General features: G+C 31.1%; 1 protein-coding gene across 1 annotated transcript in view; it reads left to right on the plus strand.

Moving 5' to 3' along the window:
• Positions 1 to 25,594, plus strand: part of LOC106465987 (E3 ubiquitin-protein ligase RNF38-like) — a 76,285-nt gene extending 50,691 nt beyond the window's left edge. Inside the window, exons 5-12 of the mRNA XM_013926236.2 lie at positions 1,772 to 1,965; positions 5,249 to 5,483; positions 5,886 to 6,269; positions 7,234 to 7,404; positions 8,257 to 8,375; positions 9,900 to 10,042; positions 10,949 to 11,109; positions 11,433 to 25,594. Coding sequence (XP_013781690.1) covers positions 1,772 to 1,965; positions 5,249 to 5,483; positions 5,886 to 6,269; positions 7,234 to 7,404; positions 8,257 to 8,375; positions 9,900 to 10,042; positions 10,949 to 11,109; positions 11,433 to 11,495 — 1,470 coding nt within the window. The 3' untranslated portion in view covers positions 11,496 to 25,594. The remainder of the gene's footprint in view (positions 1 to 1,771; positions 1,966 to 5,248; positions 5,484 to 5,885; positions 6,270 to 7,233; positions 7,405 to 8,256; positions 8,376 to 9,899; positions 10,043 to 10,948; positions 11,110 to 11,432) is intronic.
• The last annotated feature ends 357 nt before the right edge of the window (positions 25,595 to 25,951 follow it).

The following is a 25,951-nucleotide window of genomic DNA, read 5'->3' on the forward strand; positions in this document are numbered from 1 at the left end:
GTTTGTTATACACCTAGGTACCACATCTATTTGTTTACATAAAAGTTAATAAACATATTTTTCCTTGATGCGTAACTTGAATGTGTGAAACTGAATATAGATTTGTTTAATAGAAAAATAACTAAATAAGAATGAAGTAGGCTAATATAGTTTACATTCCACTAATGCATTGTTATATTTTTGTGGCAGACAAGAAATAAAGTACAAAATGCAGCATGTGTGACTAAAAGTATTAAAATTCTCAATGGAATGCGATCTAATTATATACAATTTAAGTTATACCCCAACATTTTATTTAGTTGAGCTGAACAGAGATCAACGAAACTCTACTAAATAGAGAACCACTTCAAGCAATAGGATTTTGTCAAGTTTTTTTTCAATCAACCTACAAAGTAGTTAAGCCAGTTGGACAACTGTTACTATACCTTGAATAGTAGAATCTCATTTGGTTTACTTTTAATGGGTATATGATAAAATAAAAATTTTCACAAAGTTCTGTCTTGCTTAATTTTTTTTTACTTTTTAGGTTGTTTAAACATTTCCTTCATCATGAGGTCAATCAGCTGCATTAAACCAGTTGGGAATTAAACAAGTGCTGTAATGATTATATACAAAAATGTCATTATTTCTTTCATCATGAGGTCAACCAGCTATACTCAACCAGTTGGAAATATAGCAAATGTTGTAAAAATTATATACAAAACTGGCATTATTTCCTTAACCATGTGGTCAACCAGCTATATTCAACCATTTGGGAATAAAACAAGTGTTGTAATAATACGACCCAGCATGGCCAGGTGGTTAGGGCGCTTGAGTCGCAATCTGAGGGTTGCGTATTCGAATCTCCGTCCCACCAAACATTACTCACCCTTTCACCAGTGGGGACATTATAATGTGACTATTCGTTGGTAAAAGTGTAGCCCAAGAGTTGGCGGTGTGTGGTGATGACTAACTGCCTTCCCTCTAGTCTTACACTGCTAAATTAGGGATGGCTAGTGCAGATAGTTGGGAATTAGTTGGGAAAAGAACAAGTGTTGTAATGATTATATACAAAACTCCTTTGTTAAATATGTAGTTTTCAATCTATTTAGATATTCCTATTTGTTCATTTGTGAGGTCATCTTACACACAGATTGTGAAGGACATGTAACTGGTTTTAGTTAGCTTGAGACTGGTTACAGTAATCTTGAGTAGGGAGAAGTGACTGGTTACAGTAATATTGAGTAGGGAGAAGTGACTGGTTACAGTAATCTTGATTAGGGAGATGTGACAGTTTATAGTCAACTTGATTTGCTTTTGGAGTCACAGGAGTAAAAATATAGTTTGTATAATACTCCTTTCTTGAGGAGATTGAAAATTGTCAATACACATTAATGTCCGTAGTGGCTCAGAGAGAAGCAAAGTTATAATTTTATGTTTACAATAAAATATATTTTTTATTAAACAGACTTTTTAGTGTACCTTTTACATGCAAATATGTTAAAATTATTCTTGCTTGTTAATTTTAGGATGGGAAAACAATTTGACAATCCAATAATTAACTCATAGTTTGTGCCATTCATGAAAGTTGATTTTTAAAGTAGTGGACAAGTGATTTTTTATTGAAACTAGAAGTCTTGCATAGATAGATGTATAATTATCCAAACACAAACAGAAATCTAGCTTGTCTATGAAAGCTAGCCTGCCAATAGGCATTAATATATGCCTGATGTTATAAGTAAGGAGAGGATAAAAAAGTGTTAATGCAGTTAAATGATGTTGATCTTTCTAGAGTGAAAGCCCCTCAAGAAAACGTCGGCGAGTATCCCATGGTGTAGCTGACGTAGCTTCAAACTCAGCATCGCCCTCTTTACTAAATAATCACTGGGAGCATGCATCGACAAGTGATAGAGTGAGAAGACACAGTTTCACTCAGCGTCATCTTACTCTTCCCGAGTGTTGCAACACTCCAAGGTGCCGACACAGGTGTGATTTATTTTCATTTGAAAAGTGAAACCTTTTACAATCTACAGAATGCTAAACTTTGTTAAAATTCTTTCAAAAGATCAACTTACTTTAAATGGCTTTTTAAAGCAGATCAAAACACTGTACATACTACCTGTAGAGATAAAGAGTTTTCCATACTATTGTAATTACTATATTTTATCAGTATTAATATTGTCCATGAGGCTCAGTGGTAAACATGAGGGCTTATAATGGTACAGCTTGGGGTGGGTACCACACAGGAAGCCTGTTGTATAGCTTTGTGGTGTTAAACAAACAAACAGTATTAATATTGTGGATTAAAATATATATAATAAAGTTTTTAAGTTGAAAGTCTTGTTTTATATTTTATTAAACTTGTATTAAAAATCTTTTTTTTTTAGTCAGTTGATCATAACTTATGTAGCTGGGTTTTAAATTATCTGGTCTTTGTAAATGTATTTAATATTTTTATAAATGAGTCTGAAAGAGATTTTTGAAAATATTTTGTTGGATTCTATCTGTGTTTGAACAACATAGCCAGTTGAAGATATATACATACAAGTTTTTGTACCATTTGTAACACATCTATTATAGGATGTGCACAGCAGAAAATTTTAATAATTTTTTTTTTGTATAATTTATATTATTATTACACAAGAATTAAAACAAAATGGAAGAATGCAACATTCATTACAATAAAAATGATTGCTCATCTGTGTCAAGTTGAATTTCTTTTCATCCCAATTTTCCTGTGAATGAATAGCAGTGCTCCAGATAATTTGTTTCTGTAAAGAGTAATTGCTCCTAGAATTCTGTTAGCAGGAGTAATTTTAAATTTCTTACAAAGTGCAGCAGTAACATTTTGTGATTAAAAAAAAGTAAATTAACTAATTATGAATTATTTTATTATTTCAAAAGGTGAAATTTGGCACAGGATTAATTTAGCAAATTAAACCACCAGATGTAGTCATGATAAATACAAATAATGACATTACAACTTTTTGTTTAATGTTTTTACACAAAATTGGGTCATTCACAAGTGCACCAATAGAAATTTCTGGCAGAGACTGCTTATTTTGTAGCTCTACTGTGTGAACTGTGCAGATTTTCTGCAAAACTGCAGAAAGCTACAAAAATGCAGTTATTAATTACTGTACTATTGTTAGTGGCAGTACCCATATTTGTTTTCCTCAGCAGTAAAACAACTTCTCAATATTATTTAAGGCTTTAAATGGATGATTTTTGGGAATTTACACTGGTATGCCCCTTGCCTGGAGCACTGCGGTAGTTTCAGTTTCATATGCTTGTATTAAAATTTATTTACAAAATTAAGCTTTATGCATTTTTTTTCACTTCAACAGAAACCAGAGCATAGTAATTATGTGTAAAACAAAAAAGGCCCTGAAAATGACATTTTCTTGGTTCCTTATGATGGCTACATCTTCGTATATAGGTTTGATACTATTTATCTCGTATAGATCTTCTCCGTGACACGGAGATCAAACAAGATCAAGTGGAATGTCTGCCCAACTAGCTAACAAGATGGTCTTCAATCCCCTGAAGTCACAAAAAGGACAGCATGGTTGTTAGCATTACATTATTGCTGTATATCATGTATGACTTAGGAAAAGAACGTACTGTGATTGATTCAGACTAGTTGCCAGTTTGACCAAAGGATATCTCTTTGGTGTAAACAGAGAAATTTTACAAAAAAATCTTTCATTATTCCCTTTCACTTTTAGAGGGGACATTTTTTTTCTGGTATAAAAATGTAATTACTTAAAATAGTTCTTTTAAAAATGTTCTGTTATAAGCTCTGACTTAGCTGTGTTGATAAGACTCAAAACATTCTATGTAGCTAACTTTATTTTTGCTAAGCAAATGTTGTTTTGAGGAGGTCAAATATTATGTTTTTAACAAAGCATTGTAACTTTTTATTGTATGAGGTTAAAGCTACTTCAGGATTGCAGTTAGTTGATGTTAAAATGTAATTTAGACATTCTTTAGGAACTACTTAATCTTGGTACTGTTTAAGTTGAAGTTGGGACAACAGAACAGTAGTTTTGTTCTAAAGCAGTTGTGTGTTGTTTAACACACTAAACAAGATGACTGGCTTGGTTGAGCTCTTACTGAGTTATGGTAGAGAGATGAAATAACAAATTTGCCTTCTTGATCCAAAAAGCTTATAAACTTTCAATTTAATAAGGGAATCAGCTGGCCAAAATGAAAATTGTTTAATTCTTTTTAGTAACATTTGCTTATTGTTCTACATCTGTGATTCTCAACCTGTAGTGTTTGATTAAAGAAAATAATGCTTTATTCAAAAATTTCATTAACTTGCACGTTTATGGCATTGTTAGTCTTATACACAATAGAAGCAGCTTCAGCAGGTAAGTCTGAATATAGGGAGGGTCTATGATGCTTTTTTTGGTCCTTGTGAAGATAAAAAGAAGGTTCTATGCAATCAGTAGAAATGATGGTGTAATTTGATCATTAAATTTCAAATTTTGACTGATAACAAGACTTCACAGTGACTCGTAATTGTTGAATGATTTGTTTTAAGCTCTTTTATAACAATAATATTTTAGGTTTGAGCAAATCCTGCTGAAGTATTATTATTCTATCTTTGGAGTAAAGATAGTTATATGAAAGATAAATCTTTAAACTGAATCTGTTAGAAAGCTGTTGTTTTTTTGATATGCAAATAGTAAACAGAAACAATGGTGACCATATTAAGATTCCTTTTAAGGGTTTCTGAGTACAAACTAACTTTTGTATCTTTTTATTAAACCTATTATTTTAAGCCTGCGCCTGTTCATAAATTGGTGTTTTATTTTTAGTAAACAATTATGTTAGCAGTTGATGATTACATAGAAGTAAACTGTAATCATCAGTGTACTGTTAGGTTGTTGATGTTACAATATGTTATGAAATATATATGTATTGATAATCCATGCTTTGAATTTTTTAAAGATGGAAACAGTAATTTTGGAGATACATAATTAGTTCTGTCTCAAGTTATTTTTGAACCAAACAGCTTAAAACTTTAGTATTTTTTGTAGGTCTTTAAAAGTAATGGATATATGTTTATGTAGGAATGATGTTAATTTTGGACTGATATGTCTCAAGTGGTAGAGATATAGACTTACATGCAATATTTGTAATCAGTTTACTGAAAAACTGAGAGACAGGAAAAAAATCAATGAAAATATTTAATAACAAGAAACCCAGACAATATCCATTTTTATAGTTAAACTGTGTCATCTTTCTCTCTCTTTAATAGCCCTAACACACGAAAGAGTAGGTTTCGAGAAAGACCTACTAACAGTTTCAACAATCATTCAGCTGAACATAGGCCATTTCAATCTCCAGCTGCTTCATCACAGTCTGGACAACCACTACACGGGCAACACCATCATCCACAGGTGGGACTCCTTCCCCATCCAGGTCTCCCCCCATCAGGTTCACCACCACAGGGACAGCAACCACACCAAAATTATATGTTTGATATATCTCAGGTAAAAATGGAAATTTTTTTATTTTGTTAATTTGCTGGTGAAGTTGCATGAATTTTTGGATGACATTGAAAAATATATTTCATTTATTTTTTGAATAGCAAACTATCTGAGGCTTTTATTGGTGTTTAAATTTAATAATTTTCATCAAGTCTTCAAGTACATTTTGTCACTGTGTTACAGACCCCTTGACTCTGAAACAAGGTATTTTTACTGTATAATTTGTCTAATGTAGAATTTTTGTTAATGACATATTTTCTAATTTATTTGCTAACACTCATAAGGCTTAGATACCTAATTTTAATTTTTTTTATCAGTTAAAAACTTCAGAATGAATTTTTGCACAATTTTCAGTTGTAAAATATAATTGATGTGCAAAATAGCTTAAACTTAAAATATTTACAGGGTCAGGGTTCAATGGCTGCAGGATTTTCTACTCAAGTACCAGTCTGTAATAGAAATTCAAATGGGAACAGTCATATTCAACTATTTTCTCCACCTTTTTTCCCTGGAGGAAATACAGGCCATCCGGCTCCACCTATTTCCACCAGCCATCACCAAATGGATCCAACAGGGTTTTCTTGTAACTGTTTTAATCAAGGTCACCAATTAATGCATGCCACCCATCCACCTCCTCCTCCTCAGTCTACAGTGCAGCAGTATCATCACCCTCTGTTCCTCCATTCTCCTACTGCCCATTCCGCTCCTTGCATACAACCACAAGCCAACCCTATGCCATCACCTGTTAGCCAACGTCAACAGTACCAAGGATCTCAAGCCATGCCTCAGGTATTTGTTTTTTAAATAAAAACAACCAATGTATATTTTTGGTGATTAATTCCTTAAACCCAGTGGATGCTGCCATCATCCTGCTGAAAAAAATCTTGATTTACCCATTGCACAGTGAAAGGTGAAAGCATCTGGTGACATTTATGCTCTATGGCTGAAAACTGATCCAAACCATGTTATTATCCACAAGCTTAAGAAAATTGAAGTTTTATAAGGTATGGCAATATTATTAAGAAATCATGAAAATATTTTCGGCAAGAAGCACAAAAGATTATGGGTTTAAAGAGTTAATATGTTAGAGTTAAAGAGTTCATTATATTACTGAATGTTTCTACTCACATGTTTTTTTATGAACTTTTCTCATAAGTAATAAATTGTGCATATTTAACAGTTTCTCACTGCTTGAGACTTATACTTATTCATAGTTATTTGCTATGAAAAGATGTGTAATTCTTAAGACATTGTACAGCAATAACAGTGATGAAAACCTTATGACATTAATATGACTTATGGCTGTTGATAAGTTAGGCTGACTGAAGCTGCTGTGGTTTGGACCTTGCGGTGTAATATTTAACCCAGTTTACAAACTGTATTTTCTGAATGAAAAATGGAGAACTTTTACTTTATTATCAAATTTGAAGCATGAAAAAACCAGAAAATTTTGTTGAAGGTGTTCTGGGAAAAGTAATTAGCATAGTAATTTTTATTAATTTATGCAAAATACCATATTGTGACAACTAACATTAGTCATCAAACAAGCAGTAATTTGAGAATAACTAAACCATTAGATGCAGAACTTTCAGTTGTATCATATTATCTTACACTGGTGTATCAACAAGTTGTTGTTCTGTGTTGTTTCAAATGTATTCTTTCAACCATATTGGTTGAAATCTGTGTTAAGCAACAATAAATTTATTGTAATTTTTTGGTTGTATTGATTAAATTTATTACCTTTTTCTCATAGGTTCAAGACAGTGAGTTAGATTTAGTGATGGAACCTCGTCTTTCGCCTTACCCAAGTCTCTCTCCACCATTAGGACACCATGGATCTTCTCTCACTGCATCTCCACCTCTAACCCACCTCCTGCAGGACCAGGCACAGGGTTACCAGCCTCAACCTGACTTTCTCTGTTTGGTGAGAGTTGTTAGTTAAAATGCAACAAAACTTTGTGATATTCATTGTAAAAGAGAAGTGACAAAACATTTATGCATAGAAAAAAGTGATAGAGAATATGTAAGATACACTAAGCATTTTAAAAATAGAGAAAGAGAAATCATCAAAGAATAGCTGTTATTAACTTCTCAGTGTTTATCTACTGCTTTCTCAACTATGAAAAGATAGTTGGTATGATGATATAGGAGAGAAGAAGCTAATCAACTTGTGTGTTCAAGACCAGTTTCAAGTCAAGATACTGAAGATAATGTTGATGATTAACCCACCAATAACTCATAAAAACAGAGATAACTTATAAGATTTCCAGCAATGTACTGATGTTAAACTCAAGCAATTATATATATTTTTTATGTAAGGCATATTTGATATTGTTTGAAGGTAGAAAACAAAAATCTACATGAGAAATTAAAAGCATTAAGATTAAATTTCTTTGTACAAAGTATGAAATATATACATAAAATATACATGCCCTGGTTTATAGTTAAGTAAGTTTCTTTTTAAGATTTTATGTAAAATTTACTTCTGTGTTCTGATTAAATTGTTAAATATTTTATTTTAGGTTATAGCTTTCCCTGCTTGAAATTAAAAGCACTTTGCACAGAAATAAAATTTTTTAAGCCTTTTATATTGTTCTGCTATTAAAATGTTCATATGAAACATCTTACTTGTGGTTGTCCATAAGTTAGGCCAATTAAAGACAATTTCAACCATTTGTTGGTATTAGTAGTGCACTATGTTGTGTACAATGTAAAATATAAAATAATTATCTGAAGTATAATGATGAACCTAACTTCTGTTTTATGTTTATTTTAGGGATCGTATTCGCATGGTCGGAGGTTAAATCAGAACCGACGTGCCAACAACAGAAGATGGCGAAGTGCTGTAATCGCTGCACCACCGTCACCTCATTCAGGCTTTATTCTTCATTTCCTGTAAGAAAAATAAAGTTTAGAATAACATGTTATTGACCTAGATTTACCAGTGTTCTTTTTTCTGTATAATGTTTTAAAAATATCATCAACCAAGCAAATGGTCAACATTAGACATTAGTTCATTCCCAACAAAGAAAAATTATCATCTGTTAACTGAAACTAATTATGTTGTAAAACATAAAAAGTTTTGTTAACTTAAATGCCGAATAGAATTATGATCTAACAGCTAAGCAAGTGTATCTTGTGAGAACTTTATTTTCTTCTGGTGATCATGTAAAAATTATCATCTAATAGCAAAATTTAATAATTTTTTAACAGCAAAGAGTTATCAAGGCCTCATTGGCACTGAATATGGCAGAAGTAGTGTGGTTATGTTATTTGATATTCGTTTTTTGCTTTCGTTCATACGTTCATGAAATCTGACACAATTACCTACCTACTTTCTGAAATTAAAAACAGAGAGAAAGTATAAAAGCATTGTTATTGTTAGTCCAATCATATTTTAGTTGGTTATTACTAGTGATACAACAATAATTAATTGTAGGTTCCCCAAGTTTGTTTACAGCTAAATATTAGTGGTGCAGATCACAGTTGAAGAATAAATTTGTTATAGTTGTCTACATTAAGCAGTATATAACCAGCTTTACTGTACAATAACACAGTGAAAAAATATTAATCTTTTAGTAGCTTTCATTAGTACTTATGATCAATCTGCTAATATGATAAATTAATAGTGTAAGTGACACATGTTTTGTCTAATATTATGTGTATTAAGTTATACATAAAATACATTAATGCAACAATTCAGATGTCAACAACCTCAGTTTGCAGAGCATAATTAGCCCATATTGTTTGTATCTTTGTGCTTAACAGCAAACAAACATAATAGCAATGTTTTAACTACTTGGATAGTTTGAATAATCAAAAATGGTAATAATCAGAAACCCTAATTTGATCAGTTGATTATCTTCGTAAGTTGAACCTTGAATTAAATAAATAATGAAAAATCATAATGCTAATATTTCGGTTATTATTGGACATTTGGTTTAAGCGAAAACAGGTACAAACACTCATTTTGATTAATTGTTTATTTTTGGGACATTAATAGATTCAATTGCAATTTTGGTTGTTCAATTACTGAATAGTTAGAATATTTGAAAACTAATAATTAGATACACCAATTTCAATTAGTTGATTGTTTTCATTACATAAACCAATTTAAATATATTTTCAATGACTGAATAGTTGGAATAATCAGAAACTGGAAACACTGGTTGATTATTTTTGTGACATTAATTGATTTAATTGTAATTTAGATTATTCCATTATTTTACATGATACTAATTGATGGTCATAAGTAACTGATTATGTTGATTAATCAAGTGAATCACCCAGCTCTAGAAAATTGGGTAAGATGCAAGAATGACAAATGTGCGTGTCTGAATCAGTGTTTAAATTTGATTTTTATTTTATTTAAGAAATGTAGACTCAAGAATTTAATTTTCTTTTTAAATCCTTCGACAGAGCAATGCTTTCCAATCCTTTAGTGCCAGCTTTTGCCCCAGATATCACAAATCCTGAATCTCCGGAAGCAGAAAATTATGAGGCCTTGCTCAATTTGGCTGAAAGGTTAGGTGAAGCTAAGCCTAAAGGCCTTCCTAAATGTGGTAAGTTTTTTATTGTTAAGTTCTTGGCATACCTAGTAGATCCATCAGCTATGTAACCACTTGATAATGTTATCAGGTTTATAACTAGAGAAATCATTCTATAATTCAATCACTTGTAAGTAAAAGTTTGCATTTTTTGATAGTTAAACTTAAGCCAAATTAAAAAAAAGTATCTTAGTTGTTTAGAAGCAAGTATTACATATCTAACTTTAATATGATTCTGATCAATTATTTCCAAGCACACATACAGAAAAACTAAGTAATCTAAAGTAAGTAAACTGGGTAAGTAATCTAAAGTATATCATTGGGTAAGTGATCTAAAGTATATTATTGGGTAAGTGATCTAAAGTGTGTCATTGGATAAGTAATCTAAATGACATCATTGGGTAAATGATCCAAAGTATGTTGTTGGATTAGTGATTTAAATGACATCATTGGAGCATACATAGTGACATGACTTCATTAATCACAGCCATTACATCAAAATTATGTCAAGACTAATGCAAAAAGTTACAAAATAGTAAGGAAGTGCTTAGCCTTGGAACAAAAACCATCTATGATGTTAATATATTGTGTACGAGAATACAAGAACAGATCAGTTTTAAATTTGTAAAGATAGGAATACTTAATAACATACAAAAAGAGTCAATAATATAGAGATTCATAGATATACATGTATTTATAGCATATAGAGATTAGTTTTTCTATATATATGATTTATAAACCAAGTTCTTTTAAAATTTTGTGAGCTGTATGAGTGGAACTAGTTAATTAATGTTGAACCAAAAAATAAAAGAAAGAGCTAACAACATGTTGAACGTGACAAAGGATTTGTTGTTAAATGGATATGGTGTATTTTTTTTATTAATTATTGCATCTCATATTGACTTTTTTATTTCTGTTCAGAAATTGAACAGCTTCCTTCGTATCGTTTTGATTCTGACAAACACGAGACTGATCAAACTTCCTGTGTTGTCTGTATGTGTGATTTTGAGGCAAGACAGATCCTCCGTGTCTTACCCTGCAGTCACGAGTTCCATGCTCGTTGTGTCGACAAGTGGCTGAAGGTATGTTTCATACAGTTGCTTGAACATTTTGTCATTAAGTCTGTTGCATCTAAACAGATGTTATGATTTTTATTTTTTTTAAATCATCCGCTTTGTTTACTTTTAGTGTCAAATAACTAAAAAAGTTTTTATTATATACTAGTTAAGTAGTTACATACCTGTTGTTTGTACTTTTTAACTTGTCATAAAGTTAGTGAGACTATATAAAAAAGATAATGATAAAAATTAAGGTGACATGTGATGAAACAGTTTATTATGGTATTATGCTTGCTTCTCTTTATAATCAGACTTATTGAGGTGGTTACTTTCATTTTTATTCATAGTCAAATCGAACATGTCCAATTTGCCGTGGTGATGCTGCTCTTTCCAGCCAACAAACTGAGTGAACTCTTAATATTTGGAGGAGGTGACACCTAAGTATTTTCTAACTGGGATGTTTTACCTCGCTAGAATGTTTTCATGGCTTTGGAAAAGTGGACTTCCTACCATCTGTGCCATCTGGTGGTTACTAGCAGAAAAAGCACAAAAATAATTTCATATCATGTTATAATTAGTAATACCTGTAACTAGTAGGTTCTGATAAATAGTTAGCCATATTATGTACATGTGAAAGTTTTTTATATTGTCTCATGTGAATTCAGGAAATTCAATATGGATAATATTGATTAATGCTCCATTTAAATCCTGCCTGTCCATTGTGTTTGTACATTAATGTAAGATGGACTTTTTCAACAGGATTCTGTGTGATGTCATTGTGGATTGTTAAGTGTATCCTTGTAAGCAGCTTGGCTGGGATTTACCTTACAATACAAAACGTTTTGTTTAGAGTGCCTCTTGATGAACAGCAGCTGTTAGTTATTTACCTTTAGTGTTATCATTTCATGTGCAATGTCGAGTGCCTGAGAACAAACTGAAATAACAGTGTGTGAATTCCATAAAAGCAAAAAGTACAGTACTGAAATTTCCTCATGGTTTGATTTAGGTTATCTTTTATCTGTTTAAGATAAAAGAAAAAAAAGTTTTATTTCCATAGTAAATGTTGCTAATTTAACTTGTAACAAAATTGTCCTCCCAAATGGCTCGTTGATAAGTCTCGGGGCTTATAATGCTAAAAATTGGTTTTTAATACCTGTGGTGGGCAGAGCACAGATAGCCCATTGGGAAGCTTTGTGCTTAACAACAAACAAACAAACAAAAAGTTATTTTATTGTCTGGAAGATGTTTAGTGTATTGAAATTACTAGTTTTCATTAAACTTTGATGGGCTTTATTTTTCTTCTTTGTTTTGTAGAAATGAGTTTTCATATTATAATTCATATATAGTTCTCATCAAATGCATGGATTAGGGAACATACCAAAATTTACTGGCATTTGTAGACATTAATCTTTTATAGGATTGAAGCCATTATGGATATAATCTTTTTATTAGTTTTATTTTTCCTTTATCTGAAATTAATATATAATTAATCATTAGTCACTATACATGCTTAAAATAATATCTTAATAGTGTATTAACTACTATATTAGATCAACAAAATCTTGATATAAAGGTTCAACTTACTTCATATATTTGTTACTGTCTGGTACCTAGAGGGATATATGAGCAATATTTAAAAAGCTTACCAAACTTTAGAGGATTTACTATTGGAATTGGTTGTGTACAGAAGCATGGTGAAATTGTCTTACATTTGGCTTAACATTAAGGCTTCTTGTGCAATTTGGTATATACAGGCCCATACACAGAATGTTTGAAAGGGGAGGCTCTAATTTGTGAGATCAAAAGCCAACACATATTGTACAAAGCACAATCAGCATGCTATTGCTATGGTGGTCTGGGGGCATATGTCTATTCAAGCCCAAAAAGCTTCATCAGAAGAATGTAGACTATGTAGAAAAACTTAAAGAGCATAAGCAGCTGCACTATAACTATATAAGCATAATTTTTTTTTACATCACAAAAATAGGGGCTTTGGCTGAACCCCCTCCTGTATATATATATTTTTTTTTGCTTAAAATAAAGACTTGGGACTTAAAAGAAACTTGATTCTGTTTTGAAGATGTGACTAACTCTGTCTATCTGCGTTTTTGTTGTTGTTAAGGGTCTTGTAACATCTTTGTTGCTGTATCAGTTGTCATTTTCACCACAAAGAAATACAAGTTTGAAACCTGTTAGATATTACTGATTCTAATGTAAGTTTAAGGGGAGATGAATTCAGATTGAAGAAACAATTTTAAGTTTTGTTACGGAGTTGTATATTTCGTTTGAACAGCAAAAAAACATCCAAAAGTGGGTATTGTACTCTTCCACTGATTTATCTTCATGATTGATTGATAATTTGTTTTTGTTTCGTTGGAAGATACTGAGTAGTGCCCCTGTTAGTAGTTATTTTGGAATTCACTTAGAATAATGCCTCATGCTTTTAGTATAGTTCAATTGTTATTATAACTGTTAGACTTCATTATGAAGTTGCACAACTACACTTATTTCTGATAAATTGGTGATAAATTAAACTTTATTTTGAAAAATGTCCCCCTGTTATAATACAATTAAACACCATTCTGAGGAATGTCACTTGATTTTTTGCACAGTTACACTTTTGTATTGAACGTTACTTAGTGATAAATGCCACTGTTGTGATGCAGGTTTCATTCTGAGGAATGTCACTGTTATGACACTGGTTTCATTCTGAGGAATGTCACTGTTATGACACTGGTTTCATTCTGAGGAATGTCAATAGGTACACTTTTTTGTAACACATATTATGTAGTTGGTGATACAGTGAAACTGTGAATTATGATTCAGTTAGACTTCATTAGTATAGTCATTGTAGGCTTAATCCTGGATAAAATTGTTACCAAGGTGTTTTTAGTGCTATTGGAACAAGAGTTTGAATCTCTAATATCCCAAATCCATTTTGTTGGGAATTTATATATGTAAATTCACTAAATAACCAATTCCACATGAGATCTTCAGGATTTGGTGTGGAATCCAAAAGTGAAGTGTGAAGGTAACATCCAATGGTGGTGGTACTTAGCATACTTATAGACTATCATAACTTCTTTCTAAAAATTTGGTCAATTACTAATCGCTTGAACCTCCTTGATGGTGTTATTTTGGTGACTTGAGCAAACTTTGCTCATTTGGTGTACTTAGTTTAATTAAACATGATTTTTATTTTGTGTACTGTTTGTTTGCAATGTTTTGCTGTTGGGTAGCTACCACCAAAATATGTATTTGATGTAATGCTATTTTTTATCTTTATTAATTAAATACTTAAAATACAGCTAGCCATTGCATAACCCTCTTCACAACATGTGAATTAAATTAAATGCAATTAAATAACAGGTTTTAAAATGAACAAAAGAACGTTATAATTTTTAATTCTGGTTTTTACTGTCTGGTTCTTTATGAGAAAGTTTCTCTGGTTTCATTATGCTTTGAAATGAACCATGGCCATCTCTTAATGCCAAAAAAGGAAAATGCATCTGGCAGGTTAACTAGTTTTTAAAATGAATCTAACAAGCCTCTGAATTTGCACAAGACCAGCCTTCTTATGGGTTATTTCAGCCAACAAAACCAGACTATGAAAAGTCAGGACCAGCCCTCTGGCACTTAAAAGTTGTTCTTCTTGATTGCTGCAGAGCTATGAAGAAGAAAAAGGCTTTCCCACTACTTACAGCATTTCCTTTCTACAAGTTCTTTTTATTCTGTAACCCCAAAACTTGACCAAAATTATTTTTTCTACAAATTTCTAAACATGCAACCTATTTTGGCAGTTTCATCATAATTCATGACTTATCAAGCTGAAAATTTTGTATTTAGTGTTTTTGAGAAAAATGTGAAAAAAACCCAACTCAATTAGCATATAAAAAAATCTCCCCAAAGGTGATTTTTGCAAATCTTGGATATGTTATTGAACAAAAAATTCCAGTTCTAACAATACCAGATACAACTTGGTATCAGTTTTTTTCAGATAGGTACTATTTTAGAGATTCGGTGACATACTACATTCTGAGAATTGTCATTTGGTTTTGGCACAGTTACACTTTTTTTCTGAGGATTGTTACTTAGTTGGTGCTAAAATAAAACTTGATTCTGAGAAAAGAAATCTAATAATATAATAATGATAAATTAAGTTTGGATTAAAGAAAGCCAAAATATACTTTTTTTAATTTTAACTTACTGTTAATCATAATTATTTTAGTACAACTAAATGTTTTGTTTTTGAAGTTCACAAAATATATTGCTTAGCTCCTTAATGTTAAATTAGGAATTTCTTAGAAATAAATGATGCCAATCACAGTACTCTGTGTGTTTCCCATTCGTTAGTGCATGAAATGTTCATGTTTAATTGGAATTTGTCTAAGCATAGTTAAGAGATAGAAATTGTCAGTATAAGTAGTTCAGGCATTGTTTTATTTTTGTTGGGGTATGCTCTATATGATTTTGTTGACTTACTTTAGGAATACTTTTAACAAATGATAAAATGGTAGGCTACTCTGGAATGGGATATTTTCAAATCTGTTTAAAACATGTTTTTTGGAATTTACTAAATTAGAAACAATTCTTTAATGATCTCTTCGTCATTCCTACTCAGTTGATTTTTGTGTGGTAGTTGGAATAAACATTGCAAAATATTTTTATACAAATCTATTTGGAAATTTGTGCAAAACAAAGCTATTTCAGCTTTTTTTAACACCCAGCCAGTGAGACCAAATTTGGGGGAGTGGGTGGGCTACAGAGGGCTGTCATGGTTTTCAGTATTTGAATTAGAATAAAAAAATTTGCTCCAATAAAGGGGCTTTGATTTGTTAACCTAAAACAATTGCACTTCCAAACGAACTCGCCTCTCAATAGCAATCAGTTTTGAAGATGCAGGTTGTAAAGGGTTGGAAAGTCTGTGTTCCTCCTACACAAAATAGTAGAAATGTCCATCATGTTCAGGCAAGTACCACACTTAATCACTTTACAGCTGCAAGTAACATTTGTTGAACCTTTCTTGGCCATGTCTGCCCATAAAATCTGTAAAAACCGCAGAGAAACTTGTAGAGCTGAGGAATCGTATCTCGTATTGCCTACCATATGTGATCACTTCCATGTTTTTCATGAGATTTTGGATTATGGTATAGCTTTTACTCCCTAATACCCTGAAATTTGGCCACTCTGTTGGACAATTCAGATTCCAGATATTGCAAGAAGTTGAAATTTCTATTCTGTATTAAAAAAAAGAGAGTACCAGTAAACTTCACTTGGGAATCAACCAACCAAACATGTCTCCCTGATTTGCAGGTTGGGTGTTAACTGAAGCACTTAAGAGTAGTGGTATTGTTTAATTCTGATGATTCAATCCAGGCTTTAGTTAAACAGCTATCAAACTGTTTTTGAGCAATTGCTTCTCATAATCAACTCAATTCATTATGGTGAAAGTTTTCAATGATGACGGGAATATTGCATTCTAAGACATGTAATACTTGATGAGTTCCGAACATTCCTAGTAGTATCGAAGTAACTGATGTTTGGTATACCAAGAAAACCAGTAGTAACAGTGTTACCTTATTTAGGACAACTAACAGTATACCAAAAAGAAGTTAGCTTGTGACATTGGACAGAGTTTATCCACAGTTAAAATTAATTTTGTTTTAGGTCTATAATTATGATGTGTCTTTTTTTCTTTTCAGAGATGTAATACTTAAAAATAAGTAGTAGTTTGTTATCTATAAATTTGCATGCACTTCTTATGAGGAGGCTCAACTACTAGGTATAAAAAAAATAAAGCTTATTCCAGGGAAAATTCAGAAATCATCAAGTATTGCATAACATGATGATGAATTTGAAATACTGTGATGGTTGTTAATGACACATGGATTGAATCAAATGTATTCAGCAAAACCAACCTTCATAAGCTTTAATTAACTTTTATTTTTTTAATGTATTTTAATTTTAAAACTACCTCAATTTGAAGGCTCTTCAATAGTTACATTTAAAAGCAGAAGTGTTAAGAACACTAAGAGAACTCGGAACACGTGAAAGGTAAGGTTTTTCAAATATTTTAAGGAATTAAACACTTCTATGATTCTAAATAATTTCTTTGAATAATTTACAGCTAGTGATATTACTATACAAGACATACATACAATATACTTATGAGGTTGCCATACTTTGAATAATTTTGAAATTGAATATGTGAGCTCTAAGACCTCACATTCTGTGCTTTTAAACACAACTTCAGTGTTTGATAATAATCAGTAGAATGACGGTAATAGCAAACGTTTGACACTTTATTTTCAGCAATGTACGTTTATTTGTCGGACATGTTGGAATATTCACATTCCATCTTCAGCAACTGTATTAATTAATCGATAGTATTAAATACACATATTCATTCAGTTGGAACATTTATAGTAGCATAAGGCAAAAGAAAAAACAAACAAAAACAACAACAACCAGCAAGATTTAAACAGGAAATAAAAAAATTTTAACTATTATATTACGAAACTAGTGTGGTAAAGAAGGGGAGGTATAGAAATAACACTGTATAGTTGACAATGTGCTAAAGATATTTATAATAGGCTTATCTGTAAAGAAGTTGTGTTATTGTTTAGAGTGGGGCATTTGTTTAAAATAGACAAGCTTTTTTTGATGAGAACTTCAGTGTTACTATGAATGTTGGTTAATGTTTTCTCACATCCAGTAGAGCAGTGTTTCTTAACCTTTTCAATACCAGGGACTGACTCATTGCCTCCTTAACTGTAACCATCCACTAAAGTACCAGTACAATGAAAAACCATTACAATTTACATATGAATGGTCTGTATTTTCATTTGTTTGTGTGAAATTCCATGGAGCAGTAAGGTAGTTGCAATGGACCAGTGCCAATTTGTGAACCGGTGATTGAGAAATGCTGCAATAGAGGAGGTTTGGAATTTTTGCACCAAGTATTCGTACTGTATCTTGTTCAGCTCATAACGTAAAAAACACTAACATTCACTTACATAATCATTTCTGTGAACTATTATTGTAATAAAACTAACAGTACTTTAAAATTTTAATGACTAATGCAGTTGTTAATACTGTGAACACTTGATTTCTTCTATGGGGGGGGGGTGTAAACGAAATGTAGAAGAGTATTTCAATCTACCAGTCAGTATGTAAAAACTTAGTAACTTTAGTGTTAGGCCTAGGATATGAATTAACAGAATATTACAATGAGGCATTGCCCAATATAGGATTTCCTTGTTAATTTCCCTTCTCATGACTTAATATTTCTGCATAAGGAAACATAAGTGCATTCCAACAGAGAACACTCAGCATGCCAGAATGCATGCAGAAAGGAAGTTTACAATAGAAATAGGGTAGAGAGAAAATTAGTTTATTTAGGCCAAAATATGTAGATGTGTATTTCATCAATATATATAACACACACACACACACACACACACACACACACACACACACACACACACATATACATACATACATACATACATACATACAAGCTGAATGCCAGTCATTTTCAGGGTCTTCTGTTTGGATTGTCTTCCTGTTTTGGCTTTGTTAGCCTGCTGAGCTGAAGAAGCAAGCTTTAATTTGGGCATTTTCAAAATTGAACTGTGCTGTGGGTAAAACGTGAGTTATTATAGAATTATAGCCAAGGGTTCTGTTTGGACAAAATTTTGTGATGTTGCGTCAGTGTGTCTCCTTGACAACCAAACAAACATAATGGGGAATTTCAACTAACGATTATGATTTTTGTGCACCAGCAATACCAAGCGTGGGGAGCACGCATACTTAATTCAATTTTATTACTAATCACGATCTCTACGAACCTACCCTGAACTCTAATTATATGCCCATAGTAGTGCATTGTCTGTTTATGGTTTGTGCAAGTTGCATGTCGATCAGTGCTGCAATGGTCAAGATATCAGTATGATTATCATATTGTAATCAGAAAATGCCCATTTTATGTACACTTTAAAAAAGACTTTTATTGTTCTTAACCTTATTTGAAGTTTTTGTTACTTATTATGTGATGGTTACAGCAGATTTTACCCTCTAAAATGCATGTATTGTTTCTAAAATTTTTAAGAAATATATTGTGATATTTAATTATGATTGGTGTCCTTCAGTACCTGTTTATGTAAAGAAAATATTATGTCAGCTTCATTAATTTTTATGTCCCTACTCGTGTGTTAAAGGTCAAAGTTAAAAGGTCACTTGTACATAGAAAATGTTCCCTAACCGTGTCAACATGATATTTCAATACACGTATCAACAAAATTTACATAATTGGTACTACATACAAATTTCTAGACCTGGTTAACTTTGGAAGGTGATCAGTCAATTAAATTGAAGGAACTTAAACATAAGTGACTTTAATGGGGCATTGGTGTTTCATAAACACAAGTTGCTTTTTTTTTGCATGTGGATGACTGAAAGAAACTGAAACCTAGACACTGTGAAATTTAAAGAATCTGTTTCAATTAAATTGAAACTCATGTTTTAACTATAATTTATATACACTGGGTGATCATACCCCTTACTTTGCAAACAATTACTGTAATCGAGGCAGCCAACTATGGGTGATGGAAGCCAAAAGTCTATTTCATGGTATTTTTTTTCTCTCACTCTTGGGCAAAATTCTTAAAACAAAATAATTTATGTATATCATCAGACAGTTTCTAGTTACCATACAAAAGGTGACAGTAATCAATCCAACCAACTCTGGGTGATGTAAGCTAAGTGACTATAGAAAAGTGGAAGTGTGCTGTAGTTTTATCCTACATGTCACTTTCAGGGAAGTTCCAAAAAATTACTATTTCTGTGTTCGGTTCTGAGTCTTGAAAGAAGTCTGATGCGTTGACTGGAATATTCCCCATTAAAAACATGAATTAGCAAATTATTTTAATGTTTTTCCAAATGTAGCATTAAGGCTTTAGTGACTTCTATGCTACGTTGATTTGAATTTGTTATCAATTAAGTAGATGTAGAAAGCTTGTTTTATATTTCGTTTTCTCATGTATGGTTCATAACCTGTTATTTTAGTAGGATTTAGTATTTACTTATACAAAACAATGTTACTAATTAATAGGTGTATTTAGGCTACTAACCATGATAACAATTGATATCTGATCATCACACCATATGTGCGTTACTTGTGCATCATACTTGAATAATTGACTACTAGTAGCACGACTTTGGCAAATTTATTTATGTGGTATTTTGTTACTTAATTCAGTTTTAAAAATTTTTTTGGTGTGCACTGAAAATAAAAGTCAAACTGGGGTATGTGTTTAAGTTGTTAAAATTCTTCAATGTACAAATACAACAAGAAATCAATAAATGCAATAGTCTAAGGAAATGCTCTCTAATTACCTCTTTAGGTTTTCTTTTAATTTCAGTTGTTAAGTCATAATTATATGTAAATGTAGTTCTTTTTAATATTAATATAAAATTTTGTTAAGTTGAACCAAGAAAAAAGGAATCTTTGATTGTTAATTTGATATAGGGTATTCTGTTTGTCAGTTCATTTGAAAGATATTATTGATTATTTTTGTAATCTCAGATATTTCAGCATGATGAATAGATACAAATGACCTGGATACTTATTCGTGACCCTTAAATAACTTTTAACTGTTTCAAATAATATGACATGAAAAACCTTTTCCAAGTTGGGGAAGTTAAGTTAAATTTGTACTTTGTTTTGTAAGGCACAAAAGGCCACTGCTTTCGATCTCCAGTTTTAAGTGGCATAAGCAGATGAGAATGGTAATACATTACTCATGGATGGGATATCCACTGCAAGTTAATCCACAGCTAATAGCTAGTACCCTTAATATAGCTGGTTAGACTGAAACAATTAAGTAAAGTGCCTTGCTCAAGGACACAACAGTATAACAAGGGCCGGCCTTGAACTCTTACTATCCAACTGTGAATCCAAAGCCACTAAACCATGCTGTGTCAAGCTGGCAAAGCATGAATATTATTAATTTGTATGTATCATAAGATGTTGGTATTAGGCCTATTATATTTTTAATAGTACATTCTTTATCTAGTCCCTTAGAGAATTTCAAGATGAAGAATATAATTTTAAGAAATATAATAGGCCTAATACTAATGTTTCAAATATTTTCAAAATCTTAGCAGATATTTCACTTAGGCTTACAAGGATTTTTTTTTTACCTTCTAATGATAACACTTGAATAATAACAAGGAAGAAGTAAACACTTTCTAGACTTTTATCACTTAATCCTGGGGCTAAGAGTGGTGTAGTGGTTCTCATTTTTGAAAAAATATGAATCCAAGAGTTAATTGTTCATGACCTGTTACTACAAAAATTATACTCTGCTGTTCCCACCACTTGATCAGACAAGAGTAGTCCAAGAGATAGTGGTGTATGTTGTTGACTAGCAGTTTTCTGTCTAATATGTCAGTTTAATATTCAGGGATGGCTATGTACAGATAGCTGTTGTGTGAATAACTGAGAATATAAAAACTCTCAGACAAAACATATTCTTAATATGCACAAAAAGTACCAAAATTGACAATGATTGTCAGTAATTATCAGGCATGATACACCATACAATTGTATCAGTATTTGTGTCTTGCAAGTATTTGTCAGCCATGTTCTCTTACTTACATGTCAGGTCTATATACTAAAAATTTTTGATAGATAGAAAAATATATATTTATTAACAAAAATGAACATTTATGAAAATTTCTAGCATAGTTACATACATATACAATATAATTCTAGTTTAAACCTGTTATGTGCAAATTTAAAACATAGGAACCTGAAAGAAGGTAATACTCTTTAAAGCAGTGAATAATTTTAGTTTTAAAATTTCTTTTATGAAGTTAGGACCATACAAGGGTGTTATATCCCTAGTTTTAACCACTTATAATCATACTAAATGGGGATTTCATCATAATAGTTTTACTCTTGTAATCCCCCCCCCCCCCACATCAGAGCTTTCGTAAAGTCTGCTTATTAATAATAATTCAAATGATAATGTTGAAAAGGATTTTTAAGAATAGAACTGTTGCCCGAAAAACAAAATTATGTGCTAATGGTCAATTTAATTTGCCAACATTTTGTAATATCTAAGAGGGTTAATTTTTAAGATATAGAAGTTGTTGACTCCCTCAGCTTGCTTTAGTAAATATTTTTTGTGTAAGGGATAAAAGATGTAGTTAAGGTTTACGTTTATTTTATGTTGTAAAGTTTGGATATATTTGGAAACAAATTAATCAACTGTGTTATATTAACATGCAATATTTTCCTAAGATTAATCCCAGCCAAGCTCAGCCCACCAGTGTATGATATGTTCATGTCATATGAAATGTTGGTATTATATATACGTGCAGTGCTTTGTTGCACTCATGTTAAGTTTTATTGCGTAGTCTATCATTTGATTATTGAAGAATTAGTGTTAAATGATAGGGTTGATTACATCTGAGTAAAACATAGAGGTTATGTTCTATTATTGTGGGTAGAGGTTTGTTATTGGATATTTTCTCCATAAATATTCCCGTATATTTTGTTGTTGCTGTTATTTTTCAGTTCAAGAATTTGTGCACCTGTTTTGCATATGTGTTTGTGTGTCACAGAAATGGAGAAAATGTAGAATGGTTATTTTGATCAGTATGAGAAGTGATTAAAAAAACAGGAGCACTCAATAAATGTGAAAGTTCATAACCTGCTTCATGAGCCAAGGATAGATATATGTATTTGTTGTGTTATTGTAATCATCAAATACAATATGCGTTAATGTCAAATAATTCCTAAAAGGTGATCAGTTTTCTTGTTGTTCTTTTATGTTCAGTGAAGTTAACAAGTGGTACAAATTCCAGCCTGACAGTTGTTTCTTGATATACAAAACTACAGCTTTTGTCTTGACAAACAAGGAGATAATGATTATGCACAAATATTGTTAGCATCTTATTTTTTAAGTCTCCTACTGGTATACACAAAAATAACCACATCACTCACTTATGCATGGTAGTTTTATTATCCTTCTTGTAAATTGAAATAGAAATGATAAACATTGAATACAGTATTGTATCATGTTTGTAGAGTTCATAAAATTAAGAATACATATCAAACTGCTTTACAGCTGTCAGTTAAGATGTATTAAAAGCTGATCCTTCTGAATATGGTTTGTCTGTCACCTGATACAAACAGTTCTGACACATTTTAATGTAGGTTACAAGTCTAGATTTTTTCTACTGCTTAATGTTAATGTTTTGATAAGTTATTAAGTCTTGTTTTGTCAAATATAGTTATGCTCAGTCCAAATATATTACTAGCTACTAAAGAAAATACATCTTATGAACTTGCAATAGGATGATAGTTTGCAGCAATAAATGTGAGAAGAGATTACAGCAACGTTTACACCTAAAATAGAAGAAGTGATTACTTCAGTTTCATTTTCAGAAGTTCAAACTGATGGAACTGTTATTGGTTGTGTTCAGGTAATATAATACTGTACTGAAATTTTTGTTATTAAAAAGTTTCATGTCCTTCTATGACAGTGAGAATGTGCAAATCAGTCAAGATATTTTTTTTCAGTCTTTAATGTAATCATTTATTTATATTGATAGTAGTGGTAATAATAATGATTTTTTGTGTTCTGTTTCATTTTGATTTTTTTTCATGGAAAATTCGTTAAAAGACAAAAACAGTAAATGTCTGATACGTAATTCCCTCAGCAGACTTTTCGTTGGAATAAATGTGTCCACAGACTGTTTCATTTTTTAACATCATGCTTCAACATTCTTTTTGTGTTTATAGGTTAAATTTTCATGAATCTTTTAACTCAACAATAGCTTGCATTATGTTTTTAAAACTTTTTCAAGTTGTTATGATAATATTAAATTATAATTTTCTATCCATTTAAATATGGACTGGAAAGATTAAGCATCCTTATAACCTTGTCATATGATATTAATGTGGAATAGAAGGTTTAATCTTGCTTATAACCTTGTCGTATAGTATTAATGTGGATTGGAAAGATTAAACTTGCTTATAACCTTGTCATATAATAATGTCAATTGGAAGGATTAAGCTTGCTTATAACCTTGTCATATAATATTAATGTCAGCTGGAAGGATTAAGCTTATTTATAACCTTATCATATAAATTGTAATAAGGCAGCAATTTTAATTAATATTAAAAATGGGACATGCAGTTGTAATAACTGCTTAGGGTATGTAATAAAAACTTCCAATTTTTGTAGAAAAAAAAAGAGAAAAAAAAAGGAGGCCATACCAGCAATATTCTCTATTGCTGTGATTTTCTATTTGTGTTGTTGTTTTGCTATATGCAAGAAGGTAACTCAATTTTTTTTAAATTCACTGAAGTAGATTTCTTAGTACATAAATAAAGTTGGTAGATATTTTCATAGAAAACATACAAATCAGTAGCATATTTTGAACTGATGACTCAAACGAATCTGTGGAGAGAAGTGTGTAATCAGAAGAGATGTGTTCTTTCAGGCAAAAAATAATTTTTAATTACCTTTTTTAACGTGCACGTTCCGCAAATAAAACTTAAAAAAATAAAAATCAACACAATAAGATAGTCTTTTGAATCTCACATTTTATTGCACTTAATAAATGTATATCATTTTGATTCTCAGTTCAAGATATGTTTTTAAGAGATAAATATTTTATTTGATTACTTTCAATTGAAAAACCATTTTGAATTGACATCCTATTTAATATGGGTGTTATTACACAATATTAAATATGAAATAATGGGTATACACCACTTTGGGATATTAAAACTTTTATAGGAGCTAGCTTTTATAGCTTGAAGAGAATCCAAAGCTACCTCCTATACTCATATTTTTTACTTTTGTGAAAGATTATCTGGTATGAAACCTAATAGTTTCATGCAAAATTGTAAAGAATGCTCCAAATTCATTCTGACTTTTCAATTAGAAAACAATATTTTTCAATAATATAACTTTGGTGATTTTCTTTAATTTGTGTTCTATTACCATTATTTAAATAATAAGATTCATATTTTTGTGGATAATTCTCCTTTACAGAAATGTTTTATTTTAAATATAATTTCAGATTTAGGACCATGTTGCTTCCAGTTATGTAGGAAGGAAAACTGATCAATAGGTTCACATTTAATACTGTAAAACTGTCTTATTCCAAAATAATCATATAGCTTTTCCAAGACTTGTATGATGACATACCTTAATTTTAAAGATAGCTCTTCCAGTTAAAAAGTAAGAGCTTACTATTGAAATCTTTCAAAGACTGCGTAAGTGTACACCTCAGGATAGTTTTGCCAAATGTATTATCAGTTTTAATATTTTCCTCTTTCAAAAAGAATAACTGTTCATCCTTTGTACAGGTTCTTTTAGCAAATATGATTCTGAGAAATCCAAAATGTAATCTTTGTCATTATTGATTGTCAAATGCAAAATAGATTTCAATAAATGACTTATCAGTAATAAAGTAGCAGACTGGACATGTTTGTGTTTAATAGTGAATTCATACACTTTCTCTTGCTGTTTTTATTAAGAGTAAATTGTATATTAGATTTATATGTATCATACACGTAGAAGAAACTTATATGATATAGCATTGATTCACAAGTGATAAATCTTTGTAATTGAATTTCTAGGAAGTACTTATCTTTACCCTTAAAAACTTGCACATGAAATACTGATGACTACAATGTTTTTCTTTTATAATTTATGTTTGTTTATATTTCCAAGGTATACAGTTAAAGCATTTTGGGGAAGTATTTAAATCTAACTGGACTTTTGAAAATTTAACTTGCACATGGGAAGTTTATTGACATTTTTAGTTCTAAAACATTCAT

This window comes from Limulus polyphemus, unplaced genomic scaffold (genome assembly GCF_000517525.1).
Source record: "Limulus polyphemus unplaced genomic scaffold, Limulus_polyphemus-2.1.2 Scaffold2114, whole genome shotgun sequence".
In the NCBI taxonomy this organism is placed as follows: Eukaryota; Metazoa; Arthropoda; class Merostomata; order Xiphosura; family Limulidae; genus Limulus; species Limulus polyphemus.